The sequence below is a fragment of the Podarcis cretensis genome (genome assembly GCF_951804945.1).
Source record: "Podarcis cretensis genome assembly, chromosome: 12".
In the NCBI taxonomy this organism is placed as follows: domain Eukaryota; kingdom Metazoa; phylum Chordata; class Lepidosauria; order Squamata; family Lacertidae; genus Podarcis; species Podarcis cretensis.
Window position 1 is genome coordinate 49,640,241 of NC_137181.1, and position 22,367 is coordinate 49,662,607.

A 22,367-nucleotide genomic window follows, 5' to 3' on the forward strand; every position below is an offset into this window, starting at 1 on the left:
GTTTAGGGAAGTTTTTAATGTCTGATGTTTTATTGTATTTTTAATATTTTGTTGGAAGCCGCCCAGAGTGGCTGGGGAAACTCAGCCAGATGCGCAGGGTATAAATAATAAGTTGTTGTTGTTGTTGTTTAGCATGGTTGCACTGGCTGCTAAATGTACCACATTACAGAACTGGACCACAACCAAATCCCCGTCAATACCTAATTAGACATGCTGGCTTTGGTGGCACTGTTTGGTCCAATATTGTTAAAATGCCATTCAGTTACTGGACACTGATGGAGACAGTATGCTCGGTCAATTCTGGCAAACCACTTGTGCACTCAATCCTTGTCCATCATAGCTTTTTAAATATAGCAGGAAGGCAGGTGGGCAGCTGGATCCAAGGGGTTGTTAAGGCCTCTTTGAGAGAGGGAGTTGTTCCAGCCTCTTTAAAAGAGGCAACAAATCAATTACTCCTGTCAAAACCTAGCCTGGATCCAGAAGATGTTATGATCAGTCACTCTTGGATCTAAGTAATCTGTTTCATCAATTTTAAATCAGGCTTCAGGCCTGGGTTGTGGGCGTAAACTGCCTTGGTTGCCTGGCTTTTTCTATAAGAGAACCAAGTAGGATTGCATTCAACTGCTGGGTGATTGCATTCAACTGCTGACACAAAGGTTGGTGGTTTAAGCCAACCCAGAGACAACTGTGGGCAGGACTTCAGGGGGTTGGACTAGACGACCCTGGGGGTACCTTGCAACTCTACAATTCTATGATTCTCTGTCTCTTCCAGAGATTAAGGCTACAAGGAAGAATGAGAAAGTCGGGGAAAGCCACACTGATTCAAACAGCATGTCAAATATGAGATTTAATGCCCGAGATTATTTGCAGCACTCTCTGTAAATGACAATGCCCATCCAGTAGAAGTGACTGGTTCCACAGATGTCAAAAAGGTTTGCTTTTACTCATCACAGGCAATATCAGAAGGATGAAAAAACATATACACCTTTTCAAGCGATTGCCAATATTTTGACATAGCAGTCCACGAACTACAAACCTAAAGGCTGACAGCTTTACCATATGTCAATCTTAAAATTCAGTGCATCGCTCAAGATAATCATAATGATCCACTCCAACCCAAGGTGTTTAAAACTCATTTGATTTCAGTGGAAGAAAACAAGCACATACTTTAACCTTAGCTGGATTTTGCTCTCAATTTATCCTCTATTCCCCATTATTAAAGGGGGAGTGGAGGGGAAGGAACCTTTTATTAAGACAAGAAGGAAGCATCTGTTAAATGATGAGACCTGAGAAGTGATGTGATACAGAATTCCAGACACTATGCAAATACTCTTTCACATTACAAATCTCAATCTCCGGGAATCTTTGTGCCAAGGCCTACATATGAGCAGTGTACTACTGTTTCTTTTCAACTACTACACATTAAAATAAATGAATTTACATTCAGTTACAACCCATATCCTCAACTGCAATCACACAAAAACTATAGGGCTGATGTAAAGCTGTAATGAGTGGCATCCTGTTTAAACCGCTATTCTGTGAAGCAACTACAGAAATGGTTCTTCACAATTTGCCTTGCACAGAAATATACAAATATGCTGATTCATTAAACATTCATATCTTGTACTCTTTGTTCATAAAGTTTGTTTTAGTGAAGAATAAGCAGGACAGAAATGAGAAATAGATACTGTCCTCCTCTGCATTGCATCTGTTCTGTGGAAATTTTTTTGACAGCAATTTGTAGCTCAATACATTAATCCAACCTCTGATAAAAACCAAAGTAATCAAATATTTAAGAGAAGAGAAAGCTTTGCATTTTATTTTTTTACGTGAGCTTACAACTTATTATAATGGTGGTTCTAAACATATTTCCTTCACAAACATTTCAGTGTCTCTGTGAAATCATACAATGCTGCAGCTAAATAATTTATATTTTCTTGGAATTAAAGAAACACAACAAAAGTGAACATGAGGTCCATACTGCTTCCATTAGGAAGTACTGTAGTCTCCTGTATAAGTAAATCATTAATTTAAGCACCTGTTACTGAAACATGTGTACTCACCATATTTGGTTTCAAAGGAAAAAATGGTACTCTTAGAATAGAGTCATTTCACAGCAGCTGTTGCAGACATGGTGAAAACTAACAATACAATGCAGAAGTACTACTTCATTTTAACTGTAGCACTCTGGAGCATTGGGAATCCCAATACAGATTTTATTGTTAATATCAAAGCTAGCATGCTGATGCTGTATGTGACAAATGTCTCAGCTTTCTAGTTTATGCAACTTACCATTTCATCAACTAAACATAATACAACTGTGCTAGCAAGAAAAATAATATAACTCTTGCAGGTTGTATCTTTAGTACACAAAATAATATTTCAAAGTAAATACAATATTAAATTGAACAAGCTATGAAGAATTATCTAAAAATTCTGTTCATAATTCCATCTAAAACATTGCTAGACAAAGAAACACTAAACAAAAGAATATAATAATTACATTGTGCTCAAAATCTCTCTTTTTTTAAATAAAAACTCAGCCCACTCACTTCTCTTATCCTTAATTAAGCTAGTCTTAAGTTTTGCAGGACCTGATGTAAGTGAAAGAGAGATTTCTGGTAGGTTGACAAAGGCTATATAAAGTTTATGAAGCTCCAACAGCAACTGTGTAGAAGTTGGCAGCAAAAGGAATAGAAAGGTAATGTATGCTGATTCTGATCATAGGGGTCTGTGGTCCTAAGATTATTAGATGTGGCTATGGGTGAACTTGTTTAACAGAGAACTGTCTTATGGAAGGACAGGTACAAGAGATAAAAGGAAGATGAGTTGCTGTGGGCTGTCTTTGGACATATGATGTTCAGTAGAATACAAGCTACCTGATGTGTAACAGCAGAACCTAATGTAACATGCGTAGACAGTTTAGTGCAGTTCTCTAAAACATTACAGATTTTAACGTCGGAGTTCTTCATCTGGGGGTCCTTAACTAAATATGTTTTTAAAGTATATACATTATGTGGGGGGGAGTAACAATATTATATTTTTCTTGAACATGCATATTTCAGAAGGGAATCCTATATCACTATGTTAAATTTAAATGATAAAGGTACCCCTGACCATTAGGTCTAGTCGCGGAGAACTCTGGGGTTGCGCACTCATCTTGCTCTGTTGGCCAATTGTCTGCAGACTGCTTCCAGGCCATGTGGCCAGCATGACTAAGCCACTTCTGGCGAACCAGAGCAGCACAAGTAAACGCCATTTACCTTCCCGCCGGAGCGGTACCTATTTATCTACTTGCACTTTGACGTGCTTTCAAACTGCTAGGTGGGCAGGAGCAGGACCAAACAATGGGAGCTCACCCCGTCGCGTGGATTTGAACTGCCGACCTTCTGATTGGTAAGCCCTAGGCTCAGTGGTTTAGAACACACCCGTGTCCTTTTCATGTTAAATTAATATATATCCAATACATATTAAAATAAAAGCTGCTAAAATTGTAGGTATTCCATTTTGCATATAGCTTGTTTTTGTATTAGTTATATGTATGCATGTTCTCCACAACCTGAAACTATTATTGTTGTTTAGTCGTTTAGTCGTGTCCGACTCTTCGTGACCCCATGGACCAGAGCACACCAGGCACTTCTGTCTTCCACTGCCTCCCACAATTTGGTCAAACTCATGCTGTCCAACCATCAAACTAACACTGTCCAACCATCTCATCCTCTGTCGTCCCCTTCTCCTTGTGCCCTCCATCTTTCCCAACATCAGGGTCTTTTCCAGGGAGTCTTCTCTTCTCACCAGGGAGTCTTCTCAACCCCCTCAAGGCAGTGATCCCCTTCATGGATCACTGCATTGTTGTGGCGAAGGGGGTTGAATAACTCAGAGAAGCTATGAACTATGCCGAGGAGGGCACCCAAGATGAACAGGTCATAGTGGAGAGTTGTGACCAAACGTGATCCACCTGGAGGAGGAACCGGCAAGCCACTCCAGTATCCCTGCCAAGAAAACTCCATGGACAAAGACCTGAAACTATTACTTACCAGCAAAGTTCCATAGCTGCACAGAAACTCCTCAGTTACAATTTGGGGACGAAATACCTATGAGATATATAACGTTGAAAAATAATAAGTACTTGGAAGACATGGTAAATATGCTGTAGCATGCAGTAAAATTGAAAATGACAATTTTGAGTCACAGTTGAGTAGTAATAGACAGATAATACAATAGTTGGAGCTTTTCAGTTTAGAAAAAATGTAAGTAAGGCAAGGAACATGATAAAGATATATAAAATTATGAATGTTTTAGAGAAAGTGGACAGGGAGAATTTTTTTCTCTCTCTTCTGATGCTAGAATTCAGTATCAACTGAAGCTCAACCGTGGAAGTTTCAGAATAGACAAAATGAGTTATTTCTTCACATACTGCATAGTTCTAAAGGGTTCCCTACCACAAGATGTGGCAAAAAGAGCAACTTAAATGGCTTTAAAATGGAATAAGGGAAATTTGTTGAGGATAAGGCTAATTTTGGCTACTTGTTAATTATGGCTATATGCATGTTCAGGATCAGAGGTAAGGTAAAGGTAAAGGTACCCCTGCCCGTACGGGCCAGTCTTGACAGACTCTGGGGTTGTGCGCCCATCTCACTTAAGAGGCCAGGGGCCAGCGCTGTCCGGAGACACTTCCGGGTCACGTGGCCAGCGTGACATCGCTGCTCTGGCGAGCCAGAGCTGCACACGGAAACGCCGTTTACCTTCCCGCTGGTAAGCGGTCCCTATTTATCTACTTGCACCCGGAGGTGCTTTCGAACTGCTAGGTTGGCAGGCGCTGGGACCGAGCAGCGGGAGCGCACCCCGCCGCAGGGATTCGAACCGCCGACCTTTCGATCGGCAAGCCCTAGGCGCTGAGGCTTTAACCCACAGCGCCACCTGCGTCCCTTTGAGGATCAGAGGTAGCACATCACTAAACACCAGTTGCTACTGTATTCGTGTCTGGCTTGATGGCTTCCCATAGGTACCCGACTGCCTGCTGTTGGAAACAGGATTGTTTGATTAGATTGGTCTGATTAGATTGGTTTGATTAGATTGGTCTGATTTTCATATGTTTTTATGTATGACCAGTATGAATTAATCACACTAGAATGTGACAGAGATGAAAGGAGCAACTTGACATAACAGTGTTAGGGCTTATATAAGGGCTTCAGTGTTACAATGTGAGGCTGACTCTCTCCTTCCCTATCTCCATCCAAAACAGTGGTGGAGGATATGCCCACGCTGTCCGGGGTGGGAGCGTGGGGTGAGCCCCTGAGGGATGCGGAGGGCACCCTCCAGTGTGCAACAGTTCAGGGTAGGAGAGGGGTGGGGAAGCTGCTGCCCACTCTTCCCCCGATCTCTGCAGTTGGGTCAGAAGTAAGTCAGCGCCACAGCTGACGCCGCCGGACGCAAGGTGTACCGCAGCCTAGGGTGAGCAGTACCACTGCCACCGACCTGCCTGCTCTCCTGTTTATTCTGGTGTGGAGCCAGGCTGCAATGAAGGAGCCTGCTGTAGGGATGCCTATTTGCACCCCCTCTAAAAATTGTGCCGGGGGGCCACGGCACCCACCACACAATGCCTCTGATCCAAAATACTACATACCGTGAGATTTCCAATACAGTGGTACCTTGGTTTACAACCATAATCCGTTCCGGGGGTCCGGTTGTAAACCAAAACAGGTTGTAACCCAAGGTGTGCTTTCGCCAATGCCCCCCCCCAATTGGTTGTAATCCAATAAATTGGGTTGTAATCCAAAAAAAGGGACACGCACTTCCGGGTTTGACGTGGTTGTAATCCAAAATGGTTGTTATCCAAAGCAGTTGCAAACCAAGGTACCACTGTAGAGGGGTGCCAGGAACAATGGCAGGTAGAAACATGGTGCGTTCTCTTTACTGCCCTCTGCTTTCATTTTATTAAAGCAATGTTTTAGATGAGTTCTGTGAAGTTTGAGAAGGCTGTCTCTCCCACTTTTCCACCCATCACCCTCTTTCAGAGCACTGCACCTGTCTACCTCTTGTGTCAACTGGTACTTTATACTACTCCTTGGCTCCGTCTGGAGCAGACACTTTCCCACCCAAATGTAGCACTTAAGGAGAGAGTTAAAAAGGCTTGTTTCCTGCCAGATCACTGCATGCCTTATGGGGCAAATGTCTTGCACATTTTCTCCCTTCTGCCCAGTACTCAGATAGCTCACTTCCACACTAACAGAAATGCAACAGGAAGAGAACAGGGGAGAGTTGGGAGCAGAATCTTCTGCTCTCTAGGTCACTGTACAGACTGGTGAGACCCTGGTCTTCATGTGCGCCACTCATACTTGATGTAAAACTGGAGAGGGCTGGAAGCAGGGGTGCAGGTTGGAGAAACTAGCCACAAAAGCATGATATGTTTCACTTTAATTAGCAGTGCAAGAACTTTGTAACAAACTCACTGGTATAAATTAATGCCAATCTACAACAAGGCAACATTTTGGACTATAACCAATAAAGTCAAAAACGCAAACAACCCAGAAACCAGTAACAGTCTTCATTTTCTGTCAACAAATTATACCTGGGATGTCACAAGATGAAGTACCACAGGCAACATTGGAAGGCACCCTTTCAGCTGCTTAGCTTGAATTGTTGATGGATGTTTACGTCCTGATACATTTGCTAAAGCAGAAAGAATGTCACCTACAAGCACAAATTTCATGATATTAGCAAGTCTGTAGTCCTTTGCAGTTATTGAGAATAAGCTCCACTTAACAGTTAGACTTTCTTCCGAGAAAATCTGCGCTGGTACAAACTGAACTCCTGTGGTGTCAGACACTGTGATTGCAATGGAGCACGAGCATCCTGCTGTCTGCCATTTGGCTGGGGCTATTATGAAGTAAGAGGAGCACCTTCATGTCCTATTTATAATTATATCTATTTATAATTATTATCAGCTAACTGAAAGGAAAAGCTGTAAGAAAGAACTCCCTTCTGCAATGGATAGCATTTTTTACAGAGTAGCATTGTTCCAGTTATGTAATATCCTCCAAATATGTTCATTAATAAATCATCGGTGTCTGAATTTTTAATACAGTACAAGTTGATTGTAGAAGGTCCCAGCTAAAATTGAATTTTTCAGGTTTTCAGTATGCAATGCTCCTCTACTGGTGCTCTAAAGAAAGAAACAGGCTTACTTTAGTGCTACCTAATTATCTTATGACCAGAAGTAGATGCTGGCCCACTAGGGCTACTGGGGCATGGCCCTCCCAAGGAAAATGTCAAGCATCCTCCAAAATCTCAAAGCCCCGTGTTTTTTTCCTGTTGCACAAACTTTTCATACTTCTACTTGAACTCTGAGATGTTCTGCAAACATTTCTGTCAACCTATTGTTCTCTCACCAATCAAGTATTTACAGAACTCAGCTATACTATTGGATTAGGATCGGCTACGGCAAAGAGATCCCTCTCGTGTGTCTCTAAGCAGAAAAACCATATGACTGACTGGACTGTCTAAAATTCAGCACCACTATGAAGGCATCAACTCCATCTGTTATGAGGTTAACCAGCAACCTCAGTATTGACCTAGTGGGGCTGCCTTGAAGGGTAGTTAGAGCAGACACAGAGCTGTTTCCTAAATTGCCCATTCCTCAAAATACATTCTTTGCTGCTAGCCAGTAGAAGGGCGTGGTTGCTAGTTTGAGCAGCTCATTTTTTTAAAAAAAATTGTATTGAGTAAGAGAGTGCAATGGTGGAGTATCTGTTTTTGGCTTAATCATTTGCAGTTATTTTTGTAAATGCGGGGATAACTGCTCACTAGATAAGTCCCATAACCTCTTAACACCTGTACCAGGTCTAGTGGGTACCAGCCACCACTGATGCTGTGTGTGTATCTCAGTATTAGACTCAGGCTAAAAGTTGATCAACCCCTAAGACACCAAATAGGCAAAATAGACAATGCTCTTTGGCCACACCTCTTAGAACCCAGGTGGGCAGAGTTGCTACTCAACATGCAGACAGATACTCCAACAGGTATAGGTGACTCAGACAGTCTCTCAAAGGTAATATTGTTTAAATTACCGAAAATAGTTTTCTTAGGTAGAATTCAATAGTTCAATCCTGGCACAGCAACACAGTGTTGGCAAAAGGTCTCAGAGCCAAATGATATTTCATTAAGTAGGTAATTTGGCCTTGCATGTCTGCTTCTCTTTTCAAAATAGCAGTTGGCAGGACAGTTAAAAATATAAAATCACAAAAGTGCACAACACAGTTACAAACAAAGCAATACCCCACTGCTGAGGAGGGGGAGAACTATGTGTGCCATCATGAAAAAATAAAAATGGAATAAATAAGACACCAGGATTGGGACTGCATGTCCAAGACGGCTAATTGAACCCTCATTCAAAAATGCTGATGAAAATCATTATAACACCTGTCAGGTTGACACAGGAAGGAATCTGTCATTGATGGGTGATCTATTTTTTATTTTTGCCTGGGGAATGGTATGGTCCTGACAATATTTCTGTGGGTTCTGTCTTCTGTCAAGGTCTTCTGTTGAGCCAGAAAGCAGTTAAGTCATGCTGGCCACACGACCTGGAAAGCTGTCTGTGGACAAACGCCAGCTCCCTTGGCCTGAAAGCGAGATGAGCACCATAACCCCATAGTCGCCTTTGACTGGACTTAACTGTCCAGGGGTCTTTTACCTTTTACCGCTACCATGACAAAACAGCTACTAATTTAACAAGAAAAAACAGACATGCAAGGGAGAACAATATATTTAACATGAAGTGTAGTTGGACTCTAAGTGCTGGAACAAGGTAACCTGTAAGTTTCCAGTGACATCCATCACCAGACTCAGCATCAAACTGCAGCCACTACCTTTCCTATGCTGGAGCCACAGAACAACTCCTATGCTGCACTGGTGAAAAGACGAATGGAATACAAGATACCTTTCTGACACCATTGCACTGATTTCTGTTGGGTCCCTGCTAAATGAGGACATGCCTGAGAATTCTCTGAAATTACATGCCACGAAGCAGCAAAACTCATAGTTTGTACTGCTAAAGCTCAGACAAAAAGGAGATTAACCAGTTTTTAATAAGCATGTTATAGTTTACATGATTTAGGTTTGAAAAATGTACATCTGAAATGTTTTTCTACTTTTTAAAAATAAGTACTTTAATATATGTGGTTTACAGCTACATCTGCTGGAAGAGACTGAAATTTCAATATTGTTTACATGCAAATCTTCCTCTCAAATCTACAAAAAAACTAGATTGGCAAATGAACAATTTTAAATTTAGTTTTATTTGCCAATTTGATTATTTTGGACATTAAAGGGCCTTCTCGGTAGTGATGCCTGCCCTGTGGAACGCCCTCCCATCAGATGTCAAGGAAATAAACAACTACCTGACTTTTAGAAAACATCTGAAGGCAGCCCTGTTTAGGAAAGTTTTTAATATTTAATGTTTTAACGTGTTCTTAATATTCTATTGAAAGTCTCCCAGAGTGACTGGGTAAACCCAGCCAGATGGGCGGGATATAAATAAATTATCATCATCATAATAATCATAAAGGGTTAACTAAATATTATTCACAAACACGTGTAAGAGAGCCCCATTATTTTTTTAAGGAAATGATGGGAGAAGCATGTTTGTTTCTTATCTTTGCCGTTAAAACTGAATACAAATTAACAAAATGTTTATATCCTCACATATACGAGAAAATATCCTGGCACTGTAATATTGTTGTCAAGTTCTCTAACTTAAACCTCTTAAACCTGCTGTTGACCTATATATTCAGGAAGACATTATGCCTCACTTAATTTCTCTAGCACTTGCTTTCTTGCATGAAATCCTTGTATATCATGTAATGCTAAGATAATCTTGCAGTGCTCCAGCAAGTGGCAGGTTTTGGGCTATCAAATGTCAGTGGTGCCCTGTGCAATGCTAAAATTCAGTGCCCGTCGCCTTCTGTGCTCTGTTCTACATCACTGTTGAGATGCCCCTTGTGGTGCCAGTAAAACTGTCTCTGCTCCAGCAGACTGGTGATGGTGTAGTCATGTAATTACTATTATTATTATTATTTATTATTATTTATTTATTTATTTATACCCCGTCCATCTGGCTGGGTTTCCCCAACCACTCTGGGGGGCTCCCAAGAGAGTATTAAAAGCACAGTAAGACATAATAAACATTAAACAGGGCTGCCTTCAGATGTCTTCTAAAAGTCAGATACTTGTTTATTTCCTTAACATCTGATGGGAGAGTGTTGCACAGGGCGGGCTCCACTACCAAGAAGGCCCTCTGCCTGGTTCCCTGTAACCTCACTTCTTGTAGGGAGGGAACCGTCAGAAGGCCCTTGGAGCTGGACTTCAGTGTCTGGGCTGAGCGATGGGGGTGGAGACGCTCCTTCAGATATACTGGGCTGAGGCCGTTTAGGGCTTTAAAGGTCAGCACCAGCACTTTGACTTGTCCTTGGAAACGTACAGGGAGCCAATGTAGGTCTTTCAGGACCAGTGTTATATGATCTCGGTGGCCACTCCCAGTCACCAGTCTAGCTGCCACATTCTGGATTAATTGTAGTTTCCGGGCCACCTTCAAAGAAAGATGCTGGGATCATGGATGTCGAAGCTGATGTTGTAGTTCCACTCTAAATGTGGGCGTGGAGGGAGCGGCCGCAGTGCTGGAAGCTCCCCAAGAAACTGTAAAGCCTACTACCCCTTCTCCACCATTTCCAATTATAATGGTGGAATGCAATCCAGCAAATTCATTCCTATTACCACAGGACCACAACTGTAGCCCTCTAATACTTCTCCCATTACAGCATGTTATCTTTCCTACTGCAACTCATGCCATTACTGCTTTTGGAATGTCAGCGTCTTGAGGCAAGAACTGTGTTTGCTTTTGTCATTAATCCTCTACAGTGCTTCACAAGAAAAGAGCAAAAGGGACCTCTACCTCCTTTTATAGTGAGGCAGCACAATTTACCTAGAATTTGTGGCAGCTCCTGCACAATGTGATAGATGAGAAGATCCAGGCATTTTGACAGGTATTCATGGCTGCTTTGCTGCTCTTTTCCTGGCATGGCCTTTCTGCTGTCTCTTTCAATGTACATCACCAATCTACACACATAGAAATTCATCTTATATAACAAAACAATGATACTTCTCTCAAAAGATCGCTACAAGAATTTCCATAAGGCAGCATACCCCTTTCTGGAGCCCTCCAGATGTTTTGGCCATGTTGGCTGAAGCTGATGGGAATTGCTACCCAAAACATCTAGAGGGCAGTGGGTTGGTGAAGGCTGTCATGAGAGTGCATATAGGATTGCAGCATGGCACATGAGCTGTTAAAATCTATTCTACATAAGTGAACCTTCATTGCATGTAATTGTATCAACTTGTTTTCACATTTTAGACTGAAGAGGAATAAAAGTCCTTCTTTAACAAGTTAATTTATAATTTCTTCATTCCACAGAAAGTAATACTAAATCTTACATGCTTTAATTGGGTGAGTAATCCCTTAGCATCTAAAAAAAAACCTCCACTGTGATTGCTATTCATTCAGGAAGAGAATCACTTCAATAGACCCTTAGGCAATGGTGAAACAGAATGCATAGCAAAGAGAATATATATTTTAAGTTTTACTTTTTGAATGCTTCACATTTGAAAATGCTTCGGCTATACAGTGGTGCCTCGCAAGACGAAATTAATCCGTTCCGCGAGTCTCTTCGTCTAGAGGTTTTTTCGTCTTGCGAAGCAAGCCCATTGACGGCTTAGCGGATTAGCGCTATTAGCGGCTTTTAGCGGCTTAGCGGATAAGCAGATAAGTGGCTTAGCGGCTTAGAAAAAGGGGGGGGGGAGGAAAAAAACCCCGCAGGAACTCGCAAGACATTTTCGTCTTGCGAAGCAAGCCCATAGGAAATTCGTTTTGCGAAGCACCTCCAAAACGGAAAACCCTTTCATCTAGCGGGTTTTCCGTCTTGCAAGGCATTCATCTTGCGGGGCACCACTGTACGTACGATGACTCACACATCTAAAAAGCCAACAGTAGCGCAAAAGAAGTAAGCAAGCCTGATAATTGCACCAAACCTTAGTTTGGTGTTATATCTGAACCAACCTTAATACAGATGCAGGGATCTAAAACTAATTGCACAGTCTTTGAAACAATTTACTGATTTTAACATTTTAAACAACATCTTCTAGACTTTATTTCTAATGAAGTTTAAGCACTGCAAGTAGGAACAAAGCAAAAAGTCCATCAAGCTAATTATCATCAGTCAGTGAGAAGTTATGGTATAAGCAAAAGCAGGATGGAGAGAAATTAGAAGCTAGTAACCAGCTAGGGCAAGGCAAGCATATAGTAAGAAAAGGACAAAGAAAAGAAGCAACAGAAAGTCTGTTCAAAGTGGCTTGCATGGCGGGGTGGAGCTGCAACGATAGCCCCCAGAGAGCAGCACTGCTGCAACTGGCGGAAGAAGAGGGGGGCGGGGGGAGCGCACCGCCCCCACGATCCCAGTGTGGTGCCACTGCAGCTCCCCCCCCCCCCGTGCTGGGTGCCACACCCCTGCGGGTGATGCGCCATGCCCCGGGGATGTGTGCCATGCCCATGGAAAGCGCACCATGCCCCTGGGACGTGCACCACACCCCTGGGACGTGCACCTGCCACCTCCCTGCCTGCTCTCTGCCCCCGGTGCCAGAGCATGAAGCTCCACCACTGACTGCTGCCACTTACTAGCAAAGGGAGAGGCAAGGCAGTGACGAGGTTAGGCTGTATGGGCACAACTGCACCAAATTGGGTCTGCTGTTGCTGCCTCACAACCCTAACACCATTGCTACCTTGTCCCTACCGGTAAGCAGCAGTGACGGTGCTGCCGGGAGATTCAATATTGCAGCTCCCCTTGCCCAGACCAATAAGCTGCCAGTAACTGTATTAAGTTTTCCATTGTCAAATATCAGGTAGTGAGATTCAAAATGAGCTTCCGATTTTCTTGGCCCATGCAAGAGCCGTATCAACACTTCACAGCTCAATTTCTGACTTGCTCAGAGTAGCTTGGTAGTCTTGCCCATGTCTATAAAGGTTTCTCCTTCGTTCTGATCAATCAGAGGCTGCTCACTCGGTACTAGTAAATTCATAGGTCTGCCTTGTAATCCACCAGATAAGCAACCATGCCGCCAGCATTGGAAGGTAACAAGTTTGTTGATAGAAACATGATACAATTCCCAGAGTAAAATTTTAACTGCACACACCTTTCGGTCCAATAATAGCTTAGAGCATCACTTTACCTCGCTTGGCAGCTCAGAAGAAGCATCTCTTTATTATTAATCAAAACTTGTAACAACACTAGAAAAGCCTTTGCTCGAATGGAGGCAGAAGGACTTTCAAACATTCGAATAACTGTAGTCACAAGGTCCTGGTTGGAAAGTTGGGGGGGGGAGGGAGAGAAACACAGTTTCAATGAGAAGAATACATATAACTTGACTCTTCCCCTCTCCCTATCATTTTAAATTAAAACAGTGTATTACTAATGGTATTTTTTCCCAAGTCAAAACCACAGAAAGAAATTATGAGATAAAAGTTATGATGTTTGTTAGCCAGTATCAGTTGACCATCATTTTGAGGGGGTGGGGGTGGGGCTCAAGTATGGTCATTCAGTCTCCTTCATGGTATCTGCAGATGTCTGCCCTGGCATGGCCCACCTTATAGACATCACCAGTTTTAGTCCGCACAACCCACAGGTAGGAGGCTATGATTTCCCTTCAAATTGTTCTCCACACTTCTTTTTGTGACATCACAAACTGTAACGCAAACACTTTCCATGAAGTTGTGTCTTTCATGGAAACTGCATACACAATCTTCTGAAAACTAACGGATAACATCAAATTTCTCTTCTACTAAACGCAATGTAGTGAATAGACACAAGGGTGAACACAGCAAATGAATGCACAAATTAAAAGGTGCAATTCCAGCGTTAAAATTAAGGGGAGTTTAGCAGACCAAGTTGGCAACTCTTTAGTTTATAGAACTGAAGATATTGATTTTTTGCAAATGTGTTACAGGATAAAAAAAACCTTTATTGGCAGTGTTCTCTCGGACTATAAAGGGATTAATTATTTTTTTTGAGATAAATTTCTGTTTTGTAAATTGTATTTTTCAAAATTCACATCCCCAAAGATCCCGTAAGCAGACAATAGTGATAAAGCAAATAAAATCCTTAGCAATCCCATGTGACTTTGGATTGATGGGCTGGAGGTATGCCTTTATACAGAAATATGAAAAGATGTACAGTCACTGTGTAGGCTGGCAGGTAAATTAAATGGCAGGCCACAGACTTGTCATTATCTTTAATGTAACACAGAGGTCATTGGAACTCTCAAAGTATAACATACAGAAGCAATACAGGAGGAAAAGGGGCTGGTAATTATATCAATAAATCTGTTGTTTAAAAAATATAATTGGGTGGTATTTTAATACGCTCTACAAATGACTTTTTGCAGTCTGAACTATAGGTAGCAATTCCAAAGCACAGGAAGAGACTTGGTCTCCTGCCTCCAATTCGTAATACACTAAACTAGATGTTCTATAATGACTCTGAAGGGATTTATTTAATTAAATTTCTAAAATTATAGCCTCCCATGGAAGCGGGGGTGTGGACAGGCAAAAGCTGACTTTTTATTTTCCTTCTGTCCACATCAGCACACAGATCCCTCTCCCCACAGATGATCCCTCTCCCCACAGACGCTGAGGTCCAGCGCCGAGGGCCTTCTGGCGGTTCCCTCATTGCGAGAAGTAAAGCTACAGGGAACCAGGCAGAGGGCCTTCTCGGTAGTGGTGCCCGCCCTGTGGAACGCCCTTCCAGCAGATGTCAAAGCGATAAACAACTACCTGACATTCAGAAGACATCTTAAGGCAGCCCTGTTTGGGTAAGTTTTTAACGTGTGATATTTTACTGTATTTTTGCTTTCTATGGAAGCCGCCCAGAGTGGCTGGGGAGGCCCAGCCAGATGGGCGGGGTATAAATAATAAATTATTATTATTATTATTATTATTATTATTATTATTATTCAAGAATTGGGAGATCCTGATGAATGGCCTGAGGGGTTCTTTCAGGGACTGGCTGGACGAGGAAGAGTGGTGGCAGCCAGTAGTCCAGGAGGTACGTGAGGTGGAAGGGGACTTTGAACCAGGTTCAGACTGGTGGGACAGGGAAGAATCATCAATAGAGAGTGAGAGTGAAGGGGAGAGGCTTGAGGTAGCCACAGGTGCTGATAAAGGAGGAGGGGCTGGGTCTCCTGCTCTGCAACACTGTCCTGATTCAGGAAAGAAGGGTCGAGAAAAGGCGAGAGCAATTAAGAAAAGCTGAGACACAGTGAAAAAATGCAAGGAGGGGGGTATAAAGAAGGGAGCGAGAGGACGGAACTTTAGTTTCTGCAACTGACGTGCTTATCTGATGGATGTGCTGTGTGCTGACTCCTTGATTACTGAGCAATAAAGTTAATTACTGCAAGCACTGTGCCTAGTTCTGCTTACAGTGTCAGACAACAGATGGAGGGACTTTGCTGGCAGCCTGACAGGTTCACTGTGAAAAACTGGGTAGAAGGACCTTCAAGGGTAAGAATGTGGCATGTCTGTGCCATGCAGTTTCTGCATGTTCCTTGCCACAAACATGGTCAGAGAAAGTAATGTGTGGGATGTATGGAATCACACAGACCAAGGAAAGAAACAGGAAGCCTGAGTGAATCATGCCCTCCTTCTTGTCACCTGACTAGCTGAAGACCCAACAACTGGGTCCAAACAAACCTCAAAGTATATTTTATGATCTGCATATTAACAATGTATACAAAGTAGAAAGAAAATTATGGCCATTATTCAGATTTCCTGCCCCCCACCAAACTACAAAGTGGTAGATTTCAAATAAATATATACTAATTATGCCAAGGATATACAGTGGTCTTTTGCATTGGAAACTTCTATTATCTCAGTATGCAATTACCCTGAAATCTCTTGTATTCCATTACTCCTGAGATCTTTATAATAGTGAGATTTTTAAATGCTATAAATAACGAGTGTAAGTATAGTTTCCCTAAACTTTTTAAATTCTCCCCAAACCACCCTCTTTGGGCCAAAGTTTGTATGAAGAGTAAACTATTTTATTATTTAAGAACTATAATAAAGTCCCCAAATACTGTAAATATTTTCTAAAATAAAAAAAACAAAGCTACTAAAAAAAACCCATTTACCAACATCTAATCAAATAATTACAGAGATTACAACCATTTTCATGGACTGATAGCTGTGGGTTTTTTGTATGGTTAAGAAGAAGAGTCCAGTTCACTAAAAAGTTTTTTCTGTGTATTTCACTTAGAAATTGGCCTAAGGTCCTTTAAGGATAGCATAATCGCAGTACAACTTTAGTTGCAATTGTTGCACTCATTTTTTTCTTTTAGGTGCCTGGGAAGGACCAGGTTGAAGTAGTTGTCTTCATACATTTCTCATTGTTTTTTTCCTTGTGGCCATTATCTATAGGCATACTACAGCTCATTGAATTTATTGAATTTCAGCAGCAATTCAAGTATAGGTTAGTTCTACCTCTTGGGACTTGGCAAAGAAATCATGTCAACTTCTCTGCTTCATTATTTTATATTCACCTTATTTCAATTATTATTCCTTCTATTAGTGAAGTTCAGGGTGTATGCTGATATTTATGTAGGTAGAACATTAGCACCCAGGCTTGGGGAAAGTATGTTATTTAAAAAAGGAAAGGAAAGGAAAGGAGAATGTGAGGTCAATACGGCAAAACTGGAAAAAAAAGTATGCATATGCAGGTATTTGTGCAGAAAGGTGAAGGGGTAAGCAGTGTGGGGAAAAGCCCAACAATGTCCTCTGGAGCTCAGGACATGGCCAATTGTACCCTCCTCCTAGCAAACCCTTCCAAACTGATTTGGAGAATCCATAAACCATCAATCCTCCAGGAAGAGCTGCTGAAAATCTTATGAACAGCAGCAAAAGGCACTTTCTTCTGGAGGCAAAAGCAGTGAAGAGGCTGATGCCAAGAAGCAAAAGGGAGGCTGAGGTGACAGGATTGGAGCCAAAATGGGAGCTTAGAGAAAGAGGGAGGATGCTACATGTTAGAGGCAACCACAAGGTATGCATGCAGACGTATGCAAGTCCTAAAATTTTAGCCTCTCAAAGGGAGAAAACCGCTCCCAAAACAGTTAAGTGGGGAGTGAGCAAACTTTAGAAAAGCCTAGGAAGTTCTTTTAACGTCTCAATCATAAAAAAGGTCTAAGAACAGCAAAGTGAGTGCTGCTGGAGCCTCACAAGTGGAAAATACATATCGTTTCTCTTTCTAGGCAGGCAGGCAGACCAACACAGCGGTGCACAGCAATATCACACAAGCAACATTTCAAGAACTTTAGCAAGATGACAATGGCAGCTAACATGCAGTCCTTCAAACTTGGCAATACTAGTTAAGGCTTCACTAGAGGAGGAGGAAATCCCTGTCAATTTCACCAGTGCTTTCTTTTTTACGTTACTGAGTATTTCTTCTACACTGGAGCAGAACTACACAAACACAACACAACTGCATGAATCGTGATACCAGTGCAAAATGTGTGAAGGGGAAATCATACAGCTCAATGGCTAAGATAGACCTCCCTGAATCAATCTGTTTTTTTAACCAGCTACAGCAACTTTCCTCTGATGAGAACACCTTTCTTGTTGCTCTCCAATAAGGGGTTTCTGAAGCCACAAACCTGCCTGTCTGCTTATGAGACTGACTACAAGGTAGAGTGTGGATACTGAGCACAGTTCCTTAGCTGTGGTAGCCCCCCTTTGTATCTAATAATATCAGATGCAGGAAAACTTCTTTTGTTTTTATTCTTTCTCATAATTTATTTGCTTCCATAGACAAACATTCCCAAGCGTGGTGAAAAACAGCAATATACCCCACGTATCACTAGGCATCTAGGGCAGGGAGGAGGCAAGCAAAACACACCTCTCTTACTTTGTTTTGACCCCTGCTGTTTATGTTTGCAGTGCTACTATTTTCTGATTTTTTTTTCTTTTTCTTGTATGATAAAATTTTGAAGATCACTTTAATGGAAAGGTCATATGCCTGTTTATTTAAAACTAAAATATGAACTGGCTACTGTAAAATTTATAGACGGTTTATATTTTATAGAGATGTCTTTACAATCTAGTACAGCACACAGTAACAGTCAATAAAAAAAGTTTATGAAAAATATTTGTAACACAAGAAAATGTTTAAAACAAACCTTTTCCTGAACCAGCCTTTGCAAATGGATTCCACATGACAACATAGCGGAGAACATAGTCATCATGTGCTGTTGAACTTTGCATATTCCAGTTGCAAGTGAATGTATCACTGCTGGTAATCCCACCTTTTCAATCACACTCTGGAAAACACTAGGTGAGTGACGAGTAATTTTGCACAATGCCTGTATAAAACAAAAAACTCTGTTGAATGTTTTCAGTTTAATAAATGTAAATACATACGGTACTTTGTAGCAATTATTTTTTCTTTTAATTAAACTTATAGGCTAATTTATAGTCTTAAGAACCCCCAAAGCAGCTCTGAGGTTTCAGTAGTGAAACAACACTGTTTCCTAACTTGGCATTTGCTTTCTTCAAAAATCTATGTTTAATTTTAACATGTTAAACAGTGTATTGAAATACAAAACAAATCATTGTTTAACTTGTCGGGTTGCATTTCTTAGTACAGAAAGTATTGATCTGATGTGTAGAGATCTTTCCTATTCTAATTCATTCAAGAGGTTTCTGGAAGTTTCTGGAAGCTTCTCTGTATGAAAGAAGCTTCATGATTGTTTGGGTTATACATTCAGAGAAGCTGAGTGTACAGCTGGCTTGATCTGGTTCTCTTATCTCTTCCAATTAAAGTCATGCTGACTATAAATATAGGCCAGAAGGAGCCTGGGTTTTACTTTCTCTTTCTATCTCTCTTCCTTCTGGTGTGGTGTTCTATACAGTGGTGCCCCGCAAGACGAACGCCTCGCAAGACGGAAAATCCGCTAGACGAAAGGGTATTCCGTTTTGGAGACGCTTCGCAAAACGAATTTCCCTATGGGCTTGCTTTGCAAGACGAAGTGTCTTGCGAGTTCCTGCGGGTTTTTTCCCCCTTTCCCCCCCTTTTCGTAAGCCGCTAAGCCGCTTATCAGCTGATCCGCTAAAAGCGGCTAAACCGCTAATAGCGCTAATCCGCTAAGCTGTCAATGGGCTTGCTTCGCAAGACGAAAAAACCGCTATACGAAGAGCCTCACGGAACGGATTAATTTCGTCTTGTGAGGCACCACTGTACATAGGATGCTTAATTTCGTCTTGTGAGGCACCACTGTACATAGGATGCTTAGTGCTAAGGTTTAGACTTATTGTAAGTTATTGTAAGTGCTGCAACTGGAATTTTATGGACTGTGCCAATCCTGAATGAATTGGATTTGTGACCATTATGCACATTTGCCTTCAGTAGCAAGTAAAGCTCTGCTGGATGAAGTACAATTGCCTCTGGTCTTTTTTGGGGGAACTCTGCTATCTGTTTAAGTTTTTTCCTCTTCCGGCGCTGGTGCAAACTGTCTTCTATTTCTTTGACAATGGCAGTTCCTGACATTGGGAGGCAGCCTGTCACCAGAGCTGCCTTCTGTCCTCTTCATCCTGTAGCACCAGAAATCCAGGTTTAAAAGAAATCAGGCTGGATATAATTAAGCCTTGTTCCAGCAAAGCAATGGGAACAGTCTCCTTTCTTTAACTACTTAAGCATCCTTTAGTTGTTTATATCTGTTACTTGACCTGTGTTGCTTATAAAGGTAAAGGTACCCCTGCCCGTATGGGCCAGTCTTGACAGACTCTGGGGTTGTGCGCCCATCTCACTTAAGAGGCCAGGGGCCAGCGCTGTCCGGAGACACTTCCGGGTCACGTGGCCAGCGTGACATCGCTGCTCTGGCGAGCCAGAGCCGCACACGGAAACGCCGTTTACCTTCCCGCTGGTAAGCGGTCCCTATTTATCTACTTGCACCCGGAGGTGCTTTCGAACTGCTAGGTTGGCAGGCGCTGGGACCGAGCAGCGGGAGCGCACCCCGCCGCAGGGATTCGAACCGCCGACCTTTCGATCGGGAAGCCCTAGGCGCTGAGGCTTTAACCCACAGCGCCACCTGCGTCCCTGTTGCTTATACCTTTCCTTTAAATAAGGTTCCATATTGGTAAGGTAAAAGATAAAGGACCCCTGGACAGTTAAGTCCAGTCAAAGGCGACCTAGGGGGTTGCGGTCTCCATATCACTTTCAGGCCAAGGGAGCTGGCGTTTGTCCACAGACAGCTTTCTGGGTCACATGGCCAGCAGGAATAAACCACTTCTTGCACAACGGGACCCTGTGATGGAAACCAGAGCGCACAGACACACCGTTTGCCTTCCCGTCACAGTAGTACCTATTTATCTACTTGCACTGGCATGCTTTTGAACGGCTAAGTTGGCAGAAGCTGGGGCACTGTGGTCTAAACCACTGAGCCTCTTGGGCTTGCCGATTGGAAGGTTGGCGGTTTGAATCCCCGCAGTGGAGCAAGCTCCCGTTGCTCTTCCATATTGGACATAGACATACAGCATGCCTATTCAATTTTAGAAAGAAAATCTTGTTGTATGGTGAAGCAGAGGCCGCTGTAAAATGCTTTGGTGGCTCCCAGTCAGAATTGAGAGGGTTGGTAGAGGAGTTCCATCTGAAATCTGGGCAACATTGTTTGGGATCCTATTTTAGATTAAAGTTTGTATGAAATTGTATTTCTTTTGGACACTTAGTGAAGTTCAACAGTAACAAAAATAATAATAAAAAGGCACAGACCATTTCTACATTAATATTTTGTATAAGACCACCCACTTGAATCTACCGACAGCTCCTCAACTCAACTGCATATATGTACATGTAGAAGACTATTATATTTTTAGTGAGTTGACAAACCATGAGCTTCCCTTCAAGACTGAATTAGCCCACATTTCAGTAGCTTTATGCTTGCATAGGGGGAGCTATTAAAAAGACTTAAAGGATTATAGGTTCAAACAGATTTTGACTAACAAGGGCAAACATATGCTAGTTATTTAGAGGCAAATCGTAACAATCCATCTTGTAATAATGATTCTAAAATTTGATAGAATAATTTTGGATTTTGACACTAGCAAGATGATGAAAGATTCAGTCTTGTTAGAAGGTATGTCTGTGACACATACCTGAGGCAGGTTATACTGCAAAGCAAACAGAAAATGTTGTGACATAGTTCTGGATTATCAACCATGACAGATAAGACTGCAGAGGGCAGTGATATTTGCTATTCAACCCACAGGTTACATACCTAGTACTTCTGGCATAAAGACTTTCCTAAATACATTTTTATTATTGATTTAAGAAATAATAACACCACAGCATGATTCTTTTAATATAAACATTGCTCTAAGAAAACAGTGTCAACTTTCTCCAAGTAAACTTGCCAAGGCTATCAGGGGAAACTTCTCAAAATACTACATAAAAATGTCATAACTTAATTTAATTTTTTTTTTGGGGGGGGAATAGAAAACTACAATGCAAGCCCTGTGGGAAAACAGTATTATACAAAAACACTGTAGCCTAAATGCAAAAAAAGGCATTAGTTTATAAGGAGGTTTCAAATCAGCATACAGCATATTCAGTTTGACCTGAAAAAGTGGTACCTTAACTTTTCTTATTGCATTAAAAACAAGGATAATTCTAGTGATAATTCCCCTAATTTTCTGTTCAAATAAAATTAAAATGAGATTTTCAACTTTGTAATTCTAAAATGCATATTGAAAATGTAAGGTTTTTATTTAGCTATCCAGATGCAATAAATGGGGGGAAACATCAGAAGTAACTCATTTTTACTTTTAGCATATTTTAATAAAAACAAATTACTTTGAAAAGGGGTAGAAAATAAAACCTCAAATTCGGACTCCATTTTAGTTGCTATTTACAATAAGCCATGCCAAAGAAACAGCACGAACAAAAATGCACAAGTTGGTCTGGACCAACAAAATATATACTTTGGGCTACACTTTCATTTTACAAGCAGCACAATGTTGAAAACCATTTTTGAGTAGAGAACCTAGAAGGACCTTAAGATGTTTATTACACAGCTGATGCTTCAACAAATGATGGAGCAGTTCTTTGCCACTGTCCTGCAAAGTTCAGTAGGGAACATTCCCTTCTACCCGTTGTTGCAAATATATGACATTTGTCTGAAAACACAGGTCTATTAAAAATGAGTACCCTACCTCCGTGCCCAGGCCTGCAGGTTGCTTTTCAAAATAATGTTGCTTAATGCGGGAGAACAAAAGTGAAAGCTGA

General features: G+C 41.7%; 1 protein-coding gene across 5 annotated transcripts in view; it reads right to left on the minus strand.

Annotated features, from left to right (window-relative positions):
• The window catches only part of ULK4 (unc-51 like kinase 4), a gene marked incomplete at its 3' end in the record, with an annotated part of 169,697 nt that overhangs the window by 110,017 nt on the left and 37,313 nt on the right, over positions 1-22,367 (minus strand). For all 5 annotated transcript variants that reach the window (XM_079947173.1, XM_079947175.1, XM_079947172.1 and 2 more), the window contains exons 21-25: positions 18,268-18,450; positions 13,276-13,403; positions 10,979-11,112; positions 6,572-6,693; positions 4,038-4,094 (exon numbers count right to left, since the gene is read on the minus strand). In XM_079947173.1, the coding sequence (XP_079803299.1) occupies positions 4,038-4,094; positions 6,572-6,693; positions 10,979-11,112; positions 13,276-13,403; positions 18,268-18,450 (624 nt within the window). The remainder of the gene's footprint in view (positions 1-4,037; positions 4,095-6,571; positions 6,694-10,978; positions 11,113-13,275; positions 13,404-18,267; positions 18,451-22,367) is intronic.